Below are 21860 nucleotides of genomic sequence, written 5' to 3' on the forward strand. Positions count from 1 at the left end.
CACCAAATCACGGGGGATTATGGGAAGCGGGGGTGAAGAGTTCGAAATTCCATCTAAAGAGAACCCTCGGAGATACTACACCTACCTTCGAAGAATTATCAACGCTTCTGAACCAGATCGAAGCTTGTCTTAACTCGAGACCCTTATCACCGCTGAGCGATCATCCTGATGACCTAGAGCCGTTGACACCAGCACACTTTCTTGTCGGAGAACCATTAGTCACAATACCAGAGAGAGATTTGACTCAACATAAAGCAAATTCCCTATCGAGATGGCAAAATATGCAAAGAATGTTACAGATATTTTGGCGAAAATGGCAAACAGAATTTCTTACAAGATTACAAGAGAGACCTAAGTGGAAAATTAGACAACAAGAGTTCAACGTCGGAGATTTAGTGTTAATCAAAGACTATAGATTACCTCCTAGTAAATGGCTACTAGGTAGAGTGTTACTGAAACATTCTGGAAAAGATAATGTTACGCGAGTCTACGACGTCCGCACAGCAACTGGAGTGTTAACTAGATCGATTTCGAAGCTGTGCCCACTACCAGATGTTGGAAGAAAGGATTCTGCTGTTCTTCAGGCGGGAGAATGTCGTGGCCAGCAAGAAGATTGACCATCGAGAATCGATATAGCTGTCACATTTTTGAATTGCTGTCAACTGAAGCTTACATTATGAAGACAGAAGTCTAGATTTTTATTTTTGCAATATATTTCAATGAATTAACATGTATACGTTTTAACTAAGATTCTTATCAATAAATAAGAGTTATTGCATTACGGCGTCTCAGTTCTTATATTCACATTTAGAGTAGATGAGTTTACAAGCTATGATTCCCGCTGATCTAGGAAACTGTAATTAGAAAACGATTCAAAATTGTATTCAGCACCACTATTCATAATAATAGCAATGTTAAGTCGTTTTTATGTATTTTTTTACATGTGTCTGTGTTTGATGAAATAATTTCATATTTTTAGGACATCTACCACGTGACGGGTCCGCTGACCGAGCTGCAGATAGCCTACATGTGTCGCGAGACTCTTATGGGGCTATCCTATCTGCATAGTATGGGCAAGATGCATCGGTGAGCATTTTATCTGAATATATAAAAGAAGAAACTGACTGACTGACTGACATATCAACGCACAGCCGAAATCCTTGCTCTTAGAGATTCCAAATTTGGCACGTAGGTTCCTTATAAGGTGTAGAGGAGCACTAAGAAACGATTTTGCAAAATTCTCCTCTTAAGGAGCAAAAGCAACTTATTATATAAAGCCTTCCAAATCACCTGCATTAGTCTAATATACTTAGTCAAAGTTCACTTTTAATTGTAAATATCTACCTCTACAATGTACCGACGACCGGTCTGACCTAGTCGATAGTGACCCAGCCTGCTAAGCTGATGTTCTTGGGTTCGAATCCCGGTAAGGGGCATTCATTTGTGTGATGAGGATGAACACAGATATTTGTTTCGGAGTCATGGATGTTTTCTATATGAATATAAGTATGTATTTAGGTTCTATCTATATAATTATGCATGTCGTCGCCTAGCACCAAAGACATATGTAACTCCGTATATTTACACGGATGAGGTCTAAGATTTTTTTTTTTAAAGAAAAAAACGTACCTCAAAGCCATAGAGAATAATGTACGGTGACCTAGATGGCGTTACACCTTTGGAGAACGCTCGGCTAGATGGCGCTAATATTATTAATATTTGACATTTTAACACATATCAAGCTAACAATATGGGCCAAATTGTCAAAATTGAGGTTCAAAAGTTTTAAGCTTGTGTCGAGAGATGGCAGTCTATGCACTGTGATTACACATTTTACTTTGACAGTAGCTCTCTATAATACTCAAACCCCTTTGCCTAGCACTAACACCCATAGTACAAGCTTTAGTTTTGGGCTGTGTAAAGTGTCCCCAATATTTATTTATTTATATTTTCCAGGGACATAAAAGGCGCGAACATCTTGCTAACGGAATGCGGGGACGTCAAGCTGGCTGATTTCGGGGTCTCGGCTCAGATCACTGCCACCATCAATAAGCGGAAGTCTTTCATCGGGACTCCATATTGGATGGCACCAGAGGTTTGATACTCAACAACAATGATTTAACCCAGTTTTCATCATTATATGCTCTCCTTTCCTGTTCCTTCATACCTCTCTGTTGTTCATTATTCATCTTCTCATTGGATGGCACCAGAAGTTTCATACTATGCTACTATTGTATAATATGCAATTTGATTTAACCCAGTTTTCATAATCATTTGCTTACTGTCGTCCCTTCACTTGGGTCGGTACAGGATATCTTTTTCCTCCATACATACCACAGGGTCGAGTGGAAAAAAAACGAGGCCTTTGCCCAGCAGTGGGATACTAAGAGAGGCTAATAAATAAAATCAAAGAGGATCGAGTATTATAGACAGTTACTGTCGAAGTAAAATGTGTAATCAAAGTGCATAGACAGGCTTAAAACTTTTGAACCTCAGTTTTGACAATTTGGCCCATATTCTTAGCTTGATATGTGTTAAAATGTCAAATATTAATATTAGCGCCATCTATCTGAGCGTACCCCGAAGGTGTAATGCCATCTAAGCCATCATACCTTTTTTGAATGGTACTCAGGTACGTTTTTTTCTTACACTTTATCTGTCTATACGGAACTCCGTATAGACAGATAAAGTCTAAATATAAAGTCTATATAGTCTAACGATATATAACTATATATCGTCACTACTTTGAAAAAATCTCGTATCTCACACTGCTCCTCAAAGACAAAACGTAGTAAGTCTATATGTATTCCATACATACTTAATACATTTTTCTCTTTATTTACAGAAGAAGATACAAGTTTTTTTCAAAGTAGTGCCGATATGTCTTTGATAAAATCAAAGTGCCAGCATGCAAGTCATGCAACAGCGCATAAAACTCCTCAACCAACTTTTTGTTTTCCAGGTGGCAGCAGTGGAAAGAAAGGGCGGCTACAATCAGCTCTGTGACATCTGGGCTTGCGGTATCACCGCCATAGAACTAGCAGAGTTGCAACCTCCCATGTTCGAGCTACATCCTATGAGGGTGTGTACTTTATGTTTATACTAAGCCACAATAGGCAAATTGACTGTAGTTAAAAAAATATATTTTATACCATGCACGAAATATAGCATCAGATAATTAGAAGAAAAACATGGACAGAAGTTATTTTTAAATCCAATTTCTATTTAATAAGTCAGGTAGAAATATATAAAGTAACCACAGAACTTAATTTAGATAGAAGAAACAAATTCATATATTTGTATAGGGGCCGAGCGTGTCAAATTTTGTACTAAAGTTGATTCTTGCCTGTAATTTTAAATATGTCTCAGGCTCTTGATTGTTCATAATTTTTGTGTTGTTGCAATTGAATATCACGTAACGAGGCATTTTTTATGTTTTGGTTGACTTCAACTTACAAAAATTGACGCCCGAAAGCTGCAAGCTGCGAGTAAAGACGGACAACTCAGTAGATTTCACTGAGTTCATTTGACACGATAAGTAGATACGTTTGCTTGATCTATGGTATATATGACATCTGTGAAAGTAACTGAGTTGACCGTGACGTCGCTCAATTCGATTTCATATAAATTCCATATTAGCAAGTTGTTCAAATTCGTTTTGACAGTTCTTAACAAGAAGCTGATTTGACTAGGAGGCAAGTAGCCTATTTATCGACATAATAATTAAGAGTTTTGAATGATTCACGGTTATTTTCATTAGGCTTATATTGACCGGGATGTCCGGGATATAGATCGATTGATTAGGAGTGCCTTTGTGATTTTTGTCGAGCTCCCGATATTTTGACGTAGTGGCATCATGACCATGGAATACCTCCCGGTTCTCCCGGTCAATATAAGAGAAAGTCTAATGACATAATTATTGTTATCTCATAAGGGGGTCCCCCAGGTCACTAAGTTTGGTACTGTCGTATAGAATTCCATCTCGTAAGCTCGTAAAATTTACAAAAACACGACGAGTATCTTAGGCTACGGGCCTTCGGTTCAGTGCGGAGCTGAGCCTGCGCAAGTAATCGATACAACCGACTGAATAAAAAATTCTCAAATCGACTGTTCCACGGAAAATAAATAAATATTAGGGACACCTTACACAGATCAACTTAGCCCCAAACTAAGCAAAGCTTGTACTATGGCTGTTAAGACGATATAACATACTTAAATACTCGTAGATAAGTACATACTTATATACATAGAAAACATCCATGACTCAGGAACAAATATCTGTGTTCATCACACAAATAAATGATCTTACCGGGATTCGAACACGGCAGGATCACTACCGACTGAGCCAGACCGGTCGTCAAATCTGCCTAATATTTCCTTCAAAAATAATAGTCAGCGTTTACATATTCATTAACGTTACGGCTCAGCCACGACATTGGTGTAAGCGCGGCAGCGGTATGCGGCGGCCATACATTGGAGCGAGACACAGCGATGGGACTTTTCATTCGCACGTATGGCTGCCGCTCACCGCTGTCGCGCTTAGACCAATGTCGTGGCCGGGCCGTTAAGCTAGTTCCTTTTCGTGATGCATATCTAACGCTCAGATTTTTTCTGTTTTTTTTTGTCTGTATTGTTACATGTTTTTTAACTATCTTAATGATTGCAGGTCCTCTTCTTGATGTCTAAGTCGGGCTTCAAGCCGCCGCAACTGAAGGAGCGTGAGCGCTGGTCGCAACTCTTCCACGCATTCCTTAAATTGGCGCTCACTAAGAACCCGAAGAAGAGGCCCACAGCTGACAAACTACTACAGGTATAGTTACATTTTAGTTTAAATGCGTCAGTTTGAAGCTAGACGGCGCACAGAACTCGCTAAGCGCGATGAGCTAAAAGCCAGACCACCTGTGGCTATTACCATAGATTAAATTATAAGAACCGCCTAAGAACGCATATACACTACACCGCACATAGATGGCGCCACGAAAAATGCCTTGTTGCCATCGATTCTTTGTAGATTGGCGTTGTGTCACTTTCGAGCCATAAATCTAAGTGAAAAGTGACACTTAACGCCATCTACAAGTATAACCGAAAGCTACAAGACATTTTTTTTTGTGGCGCCATCTATGTGTGGTGTAGTGTATGCGCGTTCTTAGGCGGTCGCATTTTAATGTATGGGATGGTATGATCTTGTTATATTTAATCTATGTTATTACTTACAATTATGTCGGAGGGGTGCTGACCTGCCGCGAGTGTGGTCGCACATTCGTAGCAAAAACTAGCCAACCAATCAGAGATGAGTCCAGATTATCCCGCCACTGGTCATCGGTGCTTTTTTTTATTTTCACCAAGAATCCGAATGTCTATTATATAATTAACTAGCGACCCGCCCCGGCTTCGCACGGGTACTATACCTACCTACATGTAAACCTTCCTCTAGAATCACTCTATCTATTTAAAAAAAACCGCATCAAAATCCGTTGCGTAGTTTTAAAGATTTAAGCATACATAGGGACATAGGGACAGGGAAAGCGACTTTGTTTTATACTATGTAGTGACTAACCTTAATATAGATTATGGTACTATTGCGACGTAACTGCGTCCTGTAACATAGGGTTTCCAAGCTCGGGACACAGGTTCGTGATTTTCTGAAATTGTTATTTTATATAATAAACTTCATTTTTTTTTCATAATAGATAGATTTGGACACAACTAAAACAATAGGGAACTTGACTGTAGTTAAAATAAAATATTTTATACCATTCACGAAAAATGCACAATTTTTTTTTAAATCAAATTTCTTTTTAATAAGTCAGGTAGAAATATATAACGTAACTGAGTTGACCGTGACGTCACTCAATTCGATTTCATATAAATTCCATATTAGCAAGTCGTTCAAATTCGTTTTGACAGTTCTATAAAAGAAGCTGATTTGACTAGGATGCAAGCCTATTCAGCATAAAATTACCATTTACTAACTATCCTGCTCTTATTTGTCAGACTTGACCATAGATTTTAATGGTTTTAATTTTGTTCACAGCACTCGTTCTTCCAACAAGATATGAACAAGCGGCTCGCCATAGAATTATTACAAAAGTACTCGAATCCACCAAGTGTGTGTACCAACTCCGAAATGGATGACGAAGGGGTACGTTTATCGTGATTAATAATAATAACAGGCCTTTGCATCTATAACAGATGATTCAAGCAGCATCCTTGCGACACTTACGTTCGTGGCTGTATAGCCCAATTCGAGAGAGGATCCCTCGTCCGCACACATGGCAGGTGTATGCTCCCCCAGATGGGCGGGGGTTGGAGGCCTGCTCGTGACGCCTCATGCGTTTATCATTCAAGGAGGAGAACCAGGCGTTGTCGTGCTTGGATTGACCGTCATGGACAACACGGCGCCACGTGGGTCGGTCTTATCGTGATTAACGTTTTAGAAAACAGGGACGAATATATCTGGTATATATGTCTGGTAGAGATCGTTCTTTAGCGGTAAGATCACCTGTTGTCTGCCTCTATTATAATATTGTCCCGGAGCTGTAAGCTGTATTGAACAATTTATATTATAGTAATGTAGAATGTAACTGTGACTAAAGTAAAAAACAGTACTTTATTATGTTAATCACCTCGTGTTATAAATAAGCTGTAAGTTCACATTTTTGACACATGACAGCGTCCACAAAACGTGGACTCGCGCGACCTAATGAAATTTTAAATAAAATTCTGTAATAATATTAAAAAAAATTGAGTACTTAAAAACAATATATCGCTTACTTTTAACATAATCTAACACATGTTACGTTTTTGCGGATTTTCGTTAGTGAGTATTTTACGATATTAATTTATCACGCAGGATTTACTTATTATGTAATTTATCATTCATTTTTAGGGTTCCGTAGTCAACTAGGAACCCTTATAGTTTCGCCATGTCTGTCTGTCCGTCCGTCCGTCCGTCCGTCCGTCCGTCCGTCCGTCCGTCCGCGGATAATCTCAGTAACCGTTAGCACTAGAAAGCTGAAATTTGGTACCAATATGTGTATCAATCACGCCAACAAAGTGCAAAAATAAAAAATGGAAAAAAATGTTTTATTAGGATACCCCCCGTACATGTAAAGTGGGGGCTGATTTTTTTTTTCATTCCAACCCCAACGTGTGATATATTGTTGGATAGGTATTTAAAAATGAATAAGGGTTTACTAATATCATTTTTTAATAATATTAATATTTTCGGAAATAATCGCTCCTAAAGGAAAAAAAAGTGCGTCCCCCCCCTCTAACTTTTGAACCATATGTTTAAAAAATATGAAAAAAATCACAAAAGTAGAACTTTATAAAAACTTTTTAGGAAAATTGTTTTGAACTTGATAGGTTCAGTAGTTTTTGAGAAAAATACGGAAAACTACGGAACCCTACACTGAGCGTGGCCCGACACGCTCTTGGCCGGCTTTTATTTTTTAACTAGTGCTGTGGCAGAGTCTGTCATTTCGATTCAAATGACATTTCAGTAAGTTGATAGAAATCATATATTTGTTTAAGCGCCTGTGCGGTTAAACAACTACTTTGCCCCCTTGTAAAACAAATAACTATTTTCTCCAGGCTGTATCGAACGTGCCACAGCGCATCGCGTCCAAACACACGGGTCGCGGGCGCCGCGTGCTGGAACAGTCTCCGGGCGCCGCGCGAGCAAGGCCTAGGTCTTTGCTCACGGACCACGTTGTACCCACCAGGGATCTGTCTAGTGGTCGCGTAAGTACTTCATTCTACTCGTCGACTTTAATCTGTCAATTAGGACACCATAGACTAAACTATAAGTGCTGACTTTTCAGTATTGGATGGTCTTTGACACTTAGTCAACTATAATATTTCATTGCACTTCACTTTAGTTAACTGAAAAAAATTCAAAAATAGAACTTCATACAAGTTCTATACTAATTTGCGATACCTGGCAAATTTTTCTGCATCTGAAACACATTTTTTTTTATGTATCACGTTATCGACCAATCACAGACGGTTATTACAAACAATTGGTTGCCAAGTAATTCGAAGTTGATACAACGGTGAACGACGCCATTAACCCTTCGAGTCCCAAGCATCTATATGTATTTACTTATATTTTCTGACATCATATGATGTCGCTGGGGCTCGAAGGGTTAACATTAATTTTAAGTTGAATGATGATATTTTTCATCCATTGATGATGAAGATAATGACTCGTAGAAAAAGTATTGTATACAATAGTGATATAATTAAGCTTTTCACTCTCGTACCGTACTATTAGGCCACTCAGCAAGCTTCGTGGCCTAAACATGGTACTCGACTGAAAAGCCTTGTATTATATCACGATTGTATAAAATACTATATTTATTACGAAGAATTGTGAATGCTCTTCAGGCCACTGTAAGTAAGTACAGAATCCGCTTCTGCGGCGAATAACGAGGCAAACTGTCAATTAATTCAACTATTGCCACGGTTAATTTCTTAGAAGATTTTTTCTCGATGAGATCTTTCCTAAGGGTGGTATCTACCAGCACCGAGCCGCATCTTAATATCCCTCGTTAGTATAAAGACAAAGAAAGCTGAAAGCATGCGTGCGCATGTTCTTTCTAGCGAGCAATTTCTCATAAAATGTGCTCGATGCCATAAATTAAATAAGATCATATCATCCCATACATTAAAATGCGACCGCCTAAGACCGCGCTTACACTCCACCACACATAGATGGCGCCACAAAAAAAATGTCTTGTATTGTAGCTTTCGATTATACTTGTAGATAGCGTTAAGTGTCACTTTTGACATAGATTTACGGCTCGGAATTGACACTTAATGCCAATCTACAAATAATCGGTGGCAACAAGGCATTTTTTGTGGCGCCATCTATGTGTGGTGGAGTGTAAGCGCGTTCGTAGGCGGTCGCATTTTAATGTATGGGATGGTATGATCTTGTTATATTTAATTTATGTCGATGCTGATATATGTGACTTCACCCTAAAAGGTTAGGAAAGATGATGTGACTTCACCCTTAGTTATCTAACGATCTACGGTTATCGAACAATGAGGATACACTGTAAGGCCGATAGTCCACTATCATATGTTTGTCATAGAAATATGATCAAAGGTCTGTATGCCTTTCTTTTTCTCCAACGTGAAGAAAAAGGACGGCATGTTGCCTATGATAATATTTCTATGATAAATATATGATGGTGGTAAGTGGACTATCGGTCTAAGGTTGATATGAGATGCAAAAAAAAAGAAATAGTTCAAAAAAAATAAGAATGTTCCCAATATGTTAGTTACACTTATCTCTTTTTCTAGGTTCGTATGGAAGAAGAGAGAGCAGCACGTAGGGCAGGCTACGATGATTCTCCCATCATAGACCTAGATGCTGACGAGGACCTAGGTCACGGGGCAGCGCGAGCGAGGTTATTGAACTTTACTGATGAGCCGGAGCGCGCTGATACTGTCAAACGAGGTGAGAAGTTTACTAATTGTCCCGCTAGATGCCGCTGTATCCAGTGCAGGGATTTCTACAACGCGCTAACGGCATTTTTATAGAGATTGTATATAAGGCTGGTGTACAGCAAATAGGTTAATGAAGATGAGCTTGCGCAATGTCCCGTTAGATGTCGCTGTATCGGGCACGGCGATTCCTACAACGCGCTATCGGAATTTTTATATGGATTGTATAAAAGGATTGAGAATTGTTTATCGATTGAAGGTTATGATGATTCTCCCATAGTAGACCTAGATGCTGACGAGGACCTAGGTCACGGGGCAGCGCGGGCAAGGTTATTGAACTTTACCGACGAGCCGGAGCGCGCTGATACTGTCAAACGATTTGAGAAGTTTACTAAATGTCCCGCTAGATGTCGCTGTATCCAGGGCGGGCGGTGATTTCTACAACGCGCTAACGGCATTTTTATAGAGATTGTATATAAGGCTGGTGTACAGCAAATAGGTTAATGAAGATGAGCTTACGCAATGTCCCGTTAGATGTCGCTGTATCGGGCACGGCGATTCCTACAACGCGCTATCGGAATTTTTATATGGATTGTATAAAAGGATTGAGAATTGTTTATCGATTGAAGGTTATGATGATTCTCCCATAGTAGACCTAGATGCCTAGATGCTGACGAGGACCTAGGTCACGGGGCAGCGCGGGCAAGGTTATTGAACTTTACCGACGAACCGGAGCGCGCTGATACTGTCAAACGATTTGAGAAGTTTACTAATTGTCCCGCTAGATGCCGCTGTATCCAGTGCAGAGATTTCTACAACGCGCTAACGGCATTTTTATAGAGATTGTATATAAGGCTGGTGTACAGCAAATAGGTTATGAAGATTGAGGTGAGCTTAGGCAACGTTCCGTTAGATGTCGCTGTATCGGGCACGGCGATTTCTACAACGCGCTAACGGAATTTTTATATGGATTGTATAAAAATATTGAGGATTGTTATCGATTGAAGGTTGTGATGATTCTTCCATCGTAGGACTAGATGCTGACGAGGACCTAGGTCACGGGGCAGCAAGAGCGAGGTTATTGAACTTTACCGACGAGCCGGAGCGCGCTGATACTGTCAAATGCTGCACCCGCTAGATGTCGCTGTATCCAGCGCGGCTATTTCTACAACGCGCTAACGGAATGACAACGACACCCCACGTAGACGATGGATGCTTGATTAAATAAAGAATATTTTTATTAGATGTAGCTGTATCCAGTGCGACGATTTCTATAACGCGCTCACGGAATTTTATAGGGGCCGTATACGTAATCGCCAGATCATAATTTATGAAATTCTTAAGCATATTATGCAAATAAATCCGCCATTTCATTATAATGATTTTAAGATTTTTTCAGAAATATCACGATTTGCCTTACAAAAAATATATTGGATTGGAAGAATGTACAAAATCCTTCTTGTTGTCCTTTATTTTACCTCTAATTCTTTCCTAATCATAAATATTACAGTTTCAGTTCACCACAGACAGTCCAGCGAGGATTGGAGCGTGAAGTCCCTAATGACCTGCCCGAAACACAACCCCCTAACCCCAGAAATGGCCAACGACACGATGCCCAACAGCGAAAAGTGAGTAACCCACAATTCACAATATTCCAGCTTCTTTATTTATATTTATTTATTTTAATTTCGTTATTATGTTATAGCAAGTGGTGTCGGGCAATAACGGGTGATGATATTATGAGAATGAGTCTGAGGTATATATAAAGAAACGTTATTTTTGTTAACATTTTTTGCAGTTTCGTTATAACAGTTTTTGGCGATTTTCAATGTGTGTATAAAGGTTTTTAAGAGTGTCTTATGTGCACTGTGAGTAGTAATGTTTTAAAAATGTGTTTTTTTTTCGTGTAAGTGCATGTTTTGTCTTTTTGTCCCGATTTCTATGTTTGGCTTTACGTTATATATTTTTTATACATTGTGAAATATTAAATTTGAGTGAGGTAAGAATTGAGTGATAAGAGTGAACAGTGAGTTTTGAAGATTTTGCAGTTGAAAAGTGTTTTTTAATTGTTTATGTTCTTTTTCCTTATATGGTCTGAAGTTAAGCTCTTTCTTTAGTATTATTACATTATTTCCATTGTAGTTTCATGAGACTGTAACTACAAATAACTTCATTCGACTTTCTTCCACAGTTTCAATAGATTAAAATTTTAGATATCAGCCGGCGTATTATGATTCCAATTTTAACACTTATCCACGTGGATAAAGCATCCGTCACGCTTTGGCAAGTATGTCAGTGTGAGAGTGACAGTTGTCTTATCCACGTGGACAAGTGATAAAATTGGAAGCATGATACGCCGGCTGTATTTCACTAAGACTTGCCTAGAATCAAAACATTTACTATATTTCCTTGCATGTAAAGAATAGTAAAGTGGCTTTCCCTAAATGGGCCTTATACTTCAAGTGCACCATTGTCTTTTCCTTCCAAAATACCTGATAAAATAGTAGATTATATAGGCCAGTAAGGTAAGAAATGTCTCAAATCATATGTAATTAGGTGACATAGTAGATTTAAAAAAAAGTCTATTTAAATTTTTGGCAAGGAAAGCCTACTATTCTATTAAAGAATTTCTCTCCGATTCTGAACTGTAGAATATCATTAAGATTAGGTTTAGTCTCAGGTCTTATTTGTTTAATATTTGCTGCATGCTCAATCGCCACAAAAAAATATTTGTATGCCTACAGGCAAAGCATAGCGACACTGACACAACTCCATGTAAGATCTATATGTACCTAATCCTCGACTCAGACAAATCATAAATCATAATCATAACTCATAAATATTTTATTTGTAAACATAGGTACTACTACCTATGTTTACAAATAAAATATTTATGATTTGTCTGAGTCGAGGTCAGCTAACATGTGATCCAAGGTTTTTTTTATTTTATTTACTGGCCAAGATGAGTATACTATTTACAAGCTTTTATTCAACTTACCTTGTTAGTGTGTTAGTTTGGGTCAAAACGTAGAAACTAAATTTGACCCAGTTCCCGGTTTCCGATTGAGCTGAAATTTTGCACACATATGTAAATCACGTGACAATGCAATATTATGGTATCCTGGAGCTGATCTGATGATGGAGCAGAAAGGTGGTCATAGGAACTGTTAGGAAACGTCGTATCCCCATCGAGTAAGGGGTTTTTAGAAACGTCTCGGAGAGCAGTAGATGACTGTTGAAAGAAAGGTACAGTCGGCGATAAAAGCTTGTGTCAAAAACTTACTCTGTTCTACTGAAGCGGTAACTTCGTTTAGCGCAGCCGCCTGAAATTTAACGCTTATCGGTCGGAGGACAAAATAGATCCATATTGCACATATGTGAGTGTGTTTAGTAAAACGTCCCACTTTGTCGGTTACCATAGGCGAGGTTTATTTGTATCTTTATATGAATAAACTGACAAAGCGGCTTAATAGCAATCGACAAAGTGGGACGTTTTCCCGTGCACACTCGCATATCATGAAGATAAGAACCCTTTAGGCATGGAATACCACAGATAACTTTACTTCATGGTTTACTTATAATGAAACTGTTACTGTACAATATAAACTGTACTTCTTTTGAGGTTATAATTATTTTATAAAAGAATTTCCTAGTTATTTTCCAATTATCATGCACTAAACTTCAGGCCATACCCTAGGACTATACTCTGGCAAGCACACGTCTGTATGTGTCTCGTTTGTTTTAGGAGCCTCTTGCAATATATAGACGAAGAATTAATGCTCAGGTAAACTGGACATCCGCATGTTTCGCATGTATGTGTGTAGTGTAGCTGTTCGGAAATGTTTTACATACCTAAGAATATTTTCAAAAATTGGGACACAATTAGAGTGAGTTGTAAACAAAAATTTAAGTCGCTATCAGTTTTGTAACGATAAATTAAGCATGAAATTTCAATGAAATGAAAACGAGGTGAGAAGTTTAATAAATGTCCCTCTAGATGTCGCTGTACCCAGGGTGGTGATTTCTACAACGCGCTAACGGCATTTTTATAGAGATTGTATACAGCGCGTAAACCTAATAAGGGCGATAAATGAAACCAGGCATATAATTCAATATTGTTATCATCAATTAAGAAGTGGTTTTGAATTACTCTTAATTTTCAGCCCATAATTAATTTCTGAAAAATTTCCCAGCAGCAATGTACTGTAAACGTGGTTGCGATGACAATCAATGACAACTGTCAACGAGCCTTTAACGCGAGTGTTTGCATTACGTTGCGGACCGAATTAATTTGTATGGATAAAAAAAATATTTCAATTTTAAGTAAAAGTTATCTAATTCCATTTTTTATGTCCTATACTCACCACCGTTAAGAGGTTCGCCCGTATTAGGTTTACACCCTGTATAAGTTTTTGTGTTAATTAGATACACTATACTCGTAAGCAATAATCTAAATTCTGTACGTGAAAAAAAGTTGATTTTCTTACAGATTTTATGCTTAATTGTCGTTACAAAACTGACATCGACTTAATTTTTTGTTAACAACTGACGCTTATTGTGAGTCTCAATATCTAAAAATTCCCATAAAATGCTTGAGAGATTTAACATGTTTGAAGGTTTGAATATTTAAGGCAAGTCACTCACGTAATTTTGGTTGAATTTGGTTGACTACCATCTGTTGGACACTGATCTGATATGACTGATATTCATTAAAATCAACCGGGATATCGTCACTACTTTGAAAAAATCTCGTATCTCACGCTGTTCCTCAAAGTTAAAACGCAGTAAGTCTATATGCATCCCATACATACTACAATTTTCTTTTCATTGACAGACGAAGATACAAGTTTTTTTAAAAGTAGTGACGATATTCGTGTCTGGAGGGGTAAACGCGTCTTTTGAAGATATTTTCTAAACTGAATATATTAATATTTAAAGTCACATACAGGTCGAACGCGATTAATTAACACTATTTTACCTTTTTTCCCAACGTTTCGGCCAGGTTGCACTGGCCGCGGTCGTTACCTGGCCGAAACGTTGGGAAAAAAGGTAAAATAATGTTAATTAATCGCGTTCGACCTGTATGTGACTTTAAATATGTGTACAAAGCGCGAGAACTTAAAGTGTGAATATACACCGTGTTTCACTTAACACTAAAAACCTGAAAACCGTTTGTTCAGAATCGAGAGTAGAATCGATTGAGCTATATCTTGATGGGGGTAATATTTTTTGTTTTAATTTGTATTATTAGTTATTGTTTACGTGCCCATTCTACAAATTCGTAATACAACATTGTGCATATCATATTGCTAGAGGTTGTATACCTTTTTCAGTATTTAGGGGTATTAATACTGGCTGGTTACTTGGACGATTATTTTTTCCGCTATGAGTTTGACGTTGTGCGTCACTTTAATTTTAAAGTTTATCATAAGTCATAACAAATTGAACTCTTACCTAATTACAACCTTGTCATTTTGAACGTTAGGTTTAAATTTGCTTACTGTGTCACCTGTCTAATTTGAAGTTTACTGTGACACAGTTTAACGTGATTTACAGTGACATAGCTGTCTATTGGTAAACCTTATGTCGTTGCAGTAACGTACACACTTAATCAGTTTTAAGGTTTACGATCGTAGCTAGCAATTATTTTATTGAGTGTAGAGTTAAAAGTCGAGTAGAGCTGCACAGAAATTTAAATATTCAATTTAAAAAAATAATAATCATCAAATTAAAAAATTAATATTCTAGATACGTTTAAAAAAATAAAAATCAGTTGGGGTGTCTGAGGTTTTGAGTGATACCGGAAACACGGTGTATTAAAACTACGATTAGCGTATAAATTTAAAAGTTTGGTGACCATACTTCGAACGTATGGTTGCAATAGTTCAAAAATGTCCCGTTTAGAAGATATCTTCTCCACCTGATGCAAATATCCTTTTTGACCTTACTTTATTCGCATTGCACATGAGAATGTAACTGGAACTCAACAGTCAGGTTCATAATATTGATGCAATAAAATAAATTAAAACCTAAATAAATTACACATATGAAAGAAAAATTGACAAGGCCTCTATTGTCCCGGATCTGTAAGTTCACATTTTTGACACATTTTTTTTGAAGTGTGTTGCGATGTGGCTAAGACGTATCGTTTGCCAAATCTAACGATTAAATTACAATCGATTAGGCCCTATGTACAAGGAGGCGCTTGAACAAATATACGATTTCTATCAACTTGCTGAAATGTCATTTAAATCGAAATGGCAGACTCTGCCACAGCACTAGTTCAAAAATAAAAATGAATGATAAGTGACATAATAAGTAAATCCTGCGTGACAATTTAATATCGTAAAATACTCACTAACGAAGATCCGCAAAAATGTAACTTGTGTAAGATAATATTTAAAGTAAGCGAAATATTGTTTTTAAGTACTTGATTTTTTTAAATATTATTACAGGATTTTATTAAAAAATTCATTAGGTTGCGCGAGTTTACGAACGCTGTCATGTGTCAAAAAGAGGTTTTTACAGCTCTGGGACAATAGTGCCTGAGTGGTTTTCAATAGATTATAATTTGACTTGTGTTAATTAGAATAAAATAAATCATAATAAATCTAAGGTTGATGAAAATTTTGTAACCGAAATGCTGTGAGTGACTCGTTTTTGATAAGTTAACGATTTTTAATTTGAACCTAATGAACGATATCTCCGTTTTTATTAATATTTGAGTTACTGCCTTTTGGTTGTTCGCTGTTTTTTTTGTTTGTTTCTTGTTTTGATCTAAATTATGTTTTATCTTATAAATAATAATTTTATATAACAATGTTTTTGAGTTCTAATAAGTTTGTTTAAATCAATTACATTTTTATTTTTTTTATTAAAAGATAACTAATAGACTACCTCCGTCTAGTATGTATGCTTTCTGAAATAGTATTTGAAACGGTCAGTACTACTTAAACTGGCTTTGCGACGCTTTAGGCGAATCACACACTGGCACCAATGGCACGCTATTCAACCGTGATTTCATTAATAAATATATGGATATCTAATGCCAGTTTCAGCAAGACCAACAACAGCAACAGCAACTGAGTAGGTATTCTAGCTTATATGTGACGATCCTCGAAAAAAGGTACCCTATGGCACTCGAGTTTACGTTGATGAGCACCGCATTAGTATTGGAGCGTCATTAGTAAGCATCAAACGCCGTTACCCATACCCTTATTCTTGGAACGTCACATATGACTAGAATTAGAATAATTTTAAAAGTGTAAAATTACTGCCTTAAGTGAGACTTCGCACCCAAGGAGGCGATTTTTGAATCTCGCATACGGGATTTTGTCACTAAAATACCGGTTGAAAACGGTGACTTGTTATTATTTTCAGTGACAATTTTCTGAATTCGAACGCGTGAGACTTCAAAATCGGCCCGCATGTCTCGGTAGGTTTCAGAAATGCAATAGTGGCTCAGTTGACGTAGCGTTCGAGTATCAGAGGCGATGGAGAATTTTCCATTTTTAGGGTTCCGTAGTCAACTAGGAACCCTTATAGTTTCGCCATGTCTGTCTGTCTGTCCGTCCGTCCGTCCGTCCGTCCGCGGATAATCTCAGTAACCGTTAGCACTAGAAAGCTGAAATTTAGTACCAATATGTATATCAATCACGCCAACAAAGTGCAAATAAAAAATGGGAAAAAATGTTTTATTAGGGTACCCCCCCTACATGCAAAGTGGGGGCTGATATTTTTTTCATTCCAACCCCAACGTGTGATATATTGTTGGATAGGTATTTAAAAATGAATAAGGGTTTACTAAAATCATTTTTTGATAATGTTAATAGTTTCGGAAATAATCGCTCTTAAAGGAAAAAAAAGTGCGTCCCCCCCTCTAACTTTTGAACCATATGTTTAAAAAATATGAAAAAAATCACCAAAGTAGAACTTTGTAAAGACTTTCTAGGAAAATTGTTTTGAACTTGATAGGTTCAATAGTTTTTGAGAAAAATACGAAAAACTACGGAACCCTACACTGAGCGTGGCCCGACACGCTCTTGGCCGGTTTTTAAATTTATTTAAAGTGGCATCGATTGCAGACGCTTCAGATTATCAAAAAGTTATAAATAGTCACATATAACATAACCTTTCGCTTGTTGCGGAAAATTGCCACGTCAGTGTGTGTATTGCCTTAATTAGTAGAATACTGGCGTAATTTAGTAGTTTCCGAACAGCTATGGTATAATATTTTAGTAATATTGATATTCAATTTTATGTAATGATTTGTTTTATGTAGTTTTAGAGCATTTTATGGTTTTGTATTTAGTTATACATTGTATAGTTAACAACACTGCTGTATTTAATTTTTTTTTAATAAACTACAAAAATAAACTATGAAAATAAACTTAGCAATAGAATATAGACAAGAAACGCCTTTTAAAACAAAACTGATTTTTTAAACTGTTTTAAAATTATTTTTTTAGTGCTTCATTAATTAGACGTATTGTCCTTAAATTTAAGCACTAAACGTAATCCCAGAATGTATTAAAACCAAATTTTACTTTAAAATGTCCATTTTCGAAATTATCACCATTGTAAACGAATTTGATCAACCACCAGCACCACTTGTTATTTAACACGAAAAAATAAATAAAAATGTGACCTTCTCAATTAAAAGATCCGACATTATCGCTTATCATACGGACGAAATTCGCTCGCAGTCAGCTCATCCTTATGGCAAGCGAGATTGGGATGCCTTTTTCTCAGGATCGTCGCAAATGCTTGTTGAATAAAAACTTTGTGTCTAACAGCACAATCCAAAGCTTTGAAATAACCGCACTGCTACCCCGACCTTAAAAGATAAAGTAAAGACGCTAAACACGAAGAATTTCGGTCATTGACCCGAGATTTCTTATCTCTATTGTACTCGTAGAAGTTTTATGTCTATCCCGCTTGCGCAGTGGCATTGACCTCCAGCGTAATAAATAGTCTAGCAATTAAATACTCTAGAACACTCCAGTAAAAATATATAGAGGCGCGAATGGTACGTTGGCTTTCAAAAGAAAATTAGGATATTTCTACGGACAAACTGGGTGTGCCAGAGTATATAATACGACTTGATATAGTAGAAATAAAATGAAGTAATATTGTTTCATATAAAATTGTTGTCATAATTAAGTATGATTGTAATTAAAAAATGTGTCTCTTTCGAAGAAGATGACGACCACGATTTAGGTTCACTATGTCACATTGTATTTTTGCGCTGTGCTATAGAAAATGGCAGGTCAATGTACGAAATTATTTCCATTTAGCGTCTTTACTTTATACAATTCTACCAAATTAGTAGCTTTGGTAATTTCCACAGGGCGACCCTGCCAATGACGGCCGACACCGCAGCGATGTCCCAAGCGGCCGGCTTATCTGTCCACGACCAGCATCTCTCTCAATGTATCCAGTTAAAGCAAAATTTCTTAAACAACTCTACTACAAATATTTATCAGAACTTAGCTTCGAACTACCAAACACCTATAAACGCCTCTAGAGTCTCCATAGACGACCCGTTATGCAGAAGAATGGGAGAAACAGATATAATGTTTGCCGACCAACCTGGCAGCGAATCCATAGTAGAATCTCCTCAGATAAGAAATAGCAACTGCGAATGTGGTCTATGCCCGAAACCGGAACTTAGAGACAACAACACTTTGAGCGATTTACAAAGATCCGTCGCGTCTAAATGCTCTTGCGACGCTTGTAATTCTAATGCTGACATCTTAAGCTATTACAGAAACTGCTCAAATCAGAATTCTGACTCTGGTATAGTTTATTGTGAAACCTGTAAGAAGCAAAAGATTTCTATATCAAATTTTAAAGCTTTACAAATAGCGAACAGACTTCAAATAGCGGATAAAGTTGAAAACGGTTCGACGTCAGACGATGACTTATGTCGGAAAATCGATATAAGCATGACGAATGACACTCACCCAAGTAACATTTTAGTGCTATAATTTTGGTTTTCGACGCCAAAAGCTACTATAGATGTCGTATAAAGGTTTTCGGCGTGACCGCTTGTCGTATAAAAGCCTCCAGTAACACCTTTTAGCTCTATAAGCTTATACCGCTAAAAGGTGTTATTAGGAAGTGATGTAAACGTTTATATCACCATTTTATAGAGCCGCTATAGGCCTGGTCTATAACAGGATCAAATATGACTACTATAGATCTATATTATTGTATAATAGTGTTAGGAATCACTGCTATGCAATCAATTTGCGCTATTAAGGTTCCCGACAAGCCGCTATTAGTTGTTGCGTTATACAGCTAAAAGATGTTATTAGGAAGTGATGTAAACGTTTATATCACCATTTTATAGAGCCGCTATAGGCCTGGTCTATAACAGGATCAAATATGACTACTATAGAACAATATTATTATATAATGGTGTTAGAAATCACTGTTATGCAATCAATTTGCGCTATTAAGGTTCCCGACAAGCCGCTATAGTTGTTGCGTTATACAGCTAAAAGGTGTTATTAGGAAGTGATGTAAACGTTTATATCACCATTTTATAGAGCCGCTATAGGCCTGGTCTATAACAGGATCAAATATGACTACTATATAACAATATTATTATATAATGGTGTTAGAAATCACTGTTATGCAATCAATTTGCGCTATTAAGGTTCCCGACAAGCCGCTATAGTTGTTGCGTTATACAGCTAAAAGGTGTTATTAGGAAGTGATGTAAACGTTTATATCACCATTTTATAGAGCCGCTATAGGCCTGGTGTATAACAGGATCAAATATGACTACTATAGAACAATATTATTATATAATGGTGTTAGAAATCACTGTTATGCAATCAATTTACGCTATTAAGGTTCCCGACAAGCCGCTATAGTTGTTGTGTTATACAGCTAAAAGGTGTTATTAGGAAGTGATGTAAACGTTTATATCACCATTTTATAGAGCCGCTATAGGCCTGGTCTATAACAGGATCAAATAACCTACTAAAGAACAATATTATTGTATAATAGTGTTAGGAATCACTGTTATGCTATCAATTTGCGCTATTAAGGTTCCCAACAAGCCGCTTATAGTATTTTTAGTAGTCGTATTTTAACAGAAATTAAAACCTAACTATACCACTATTTTGGGATATAGTGGCTTTGGAAAACACTGCTACAGTATTTAACACTGTAGTAGTGATATGAATACCATTATAGAGCTATTTTGCTGTATAATGAAGTTTTCAGGATACGTTTATATAGCTTTGAAAAGCGTTAATAGTCGTTTTCTAATGCCTTTTATATCTCATCGCCGTATACGTCACAATTACTCTTTTATATCACAGAACTGTAGAATAATGGTTTCGGTATCTCTTTTAAAACACAATAGCGTTATAGCTGAGTTTACTATATGTTTTATAAAAAAAAACTGTTTAGAAGATCTTTCTATAGTAAAACATTGAAAACAAGTATTGTTTTCTATATAAAGAACTTATAAGTTAAACTGGATCATAGTTAAAGTCTCATGCAACCCTAATTGAATCCACAATGGCGGGCTTATGGCAGTGAATGCGTATGATAAGTGACATAGTCGAACTATAAAAGCGTATGTTTTACTTCTTGGATCCATAGTAGAAACTATGGTGCCAATAATTTTATTGTATTAAATTATATTTATTTATTTTATTCAAAACAGGTATAAATCGAGGGCGCACTTAAAATACTCCATTAAACTAATATTCTTTTAACGGTAAAATTTCCATCGCATACCTTTTTGCAGTAATGATGGAATTATACGAAATCCAAATTATTTTGATTGACACTAAACTTCACAAGTTCACACGCCACTTTTCATAAAGTTCCTCGTTTAGAACAGTTTTTGTTAAATATTACACACATTAAATTATTTTAGAAATTTCATTCATTCGCATTAAAAGGGACGGCAACTGCTATTACAGAACAAAAAACCTGTATAACGGAATCTCAAATGCTACTATAGCATAAATTGATACTATAATAGCGTTACTGTGTCCTCTATGTCAACAAATTAGCACAATAGTCATCATCACATCACCATTATAGACCTTAAACGTCACGGATGATACTGCTATAGCCCTATTATATCACTAAATGGCTGCATAATTGCGCCAAATCGGCTCTACAGTACCAATATAGACTATTTATAGGACCATTTAATGTGATTTAATTTGGTGCTCTCGACCACTATAGGACCAGAAATTGTTACTTGGGTCTCCAATAGAGAGAGTACGTCGTAAATGTCGCATCGAACCGATAGATCGCGCCACCGTTCGTCGTAAGTCGCTCCGGCGTCACACCGCCGCGATGTCGGTAGTCCCGTTTTCCCCAACCTGCAACAGAAGGCTCCGCGAAAAATCATCGTGTGTAACTCGGGG

General features: G+C 37.0%; 1 protein-coding gene across 1 annotated transcript in view; it reads left to right on the top strand.

Moving 5' to 3' along the window:
* The window catches only part of LOC125236938 (mitogen-activated protein kinase kinase kinase kinase 5), a 104982-nt gene that overhangs the window by 64435 nt on the left and 18687 nt on the right, over window positions 1-21860 (top strand). The window contains exons 3-13 of the mRNA XM_048143857.1: window positions 980-1086; window positions 1957-2095; window positions 2963-3082; window positions 4667-4810; window positions 6035-6142; window positions 7597-7746; window positions 9313-9469; window positions 10967-11084; window positions 11162-11212; window positions 13202-13240; window positions 18806-19425. Coding sequence (XP_047999814.1) covers window positions 980-1086; window positions 1957-2095; window positions 2963-3082; window positions 4667-4810; window positions 6035-6142; window positions 7597-7746; window positions 9313-9469; window positions 10967-11084; window positions 11162-11212; window positions 13202-13240; window positions 18806-19425 — 1753 coding nt within the window. The remainder of the gene's footprint in view (window positions 1-979; window positions 1087-1956; window positions 2096-2962; window positions 3083-4666; window positions 4811-6034; window positions 6143-7596; window positions 7747-9312; window positions 9470-10966; window positions 11085-11161; window positions 11213-13201; window positions 13241-18805; window positions 19426-21860) is intronic.

The sequence above is a fragment of the Leguminivora glycinivorella genome, chromosome 20 (assembly GCF_023078275.1).
Source record: "Leguminivora glycinivorella isolate SPB_JAAS2020 chromosome 20, LegGlyc_1.1, whole genome shotgun sequence".
Taxonomy (NCBI): domain Eukaryota; kingdom Metazoa; phylum Arthropoda; class Insecta; order Lepidoptera; family Tortricidae; genus Leguminivora; species Leguminivora glycinivorella.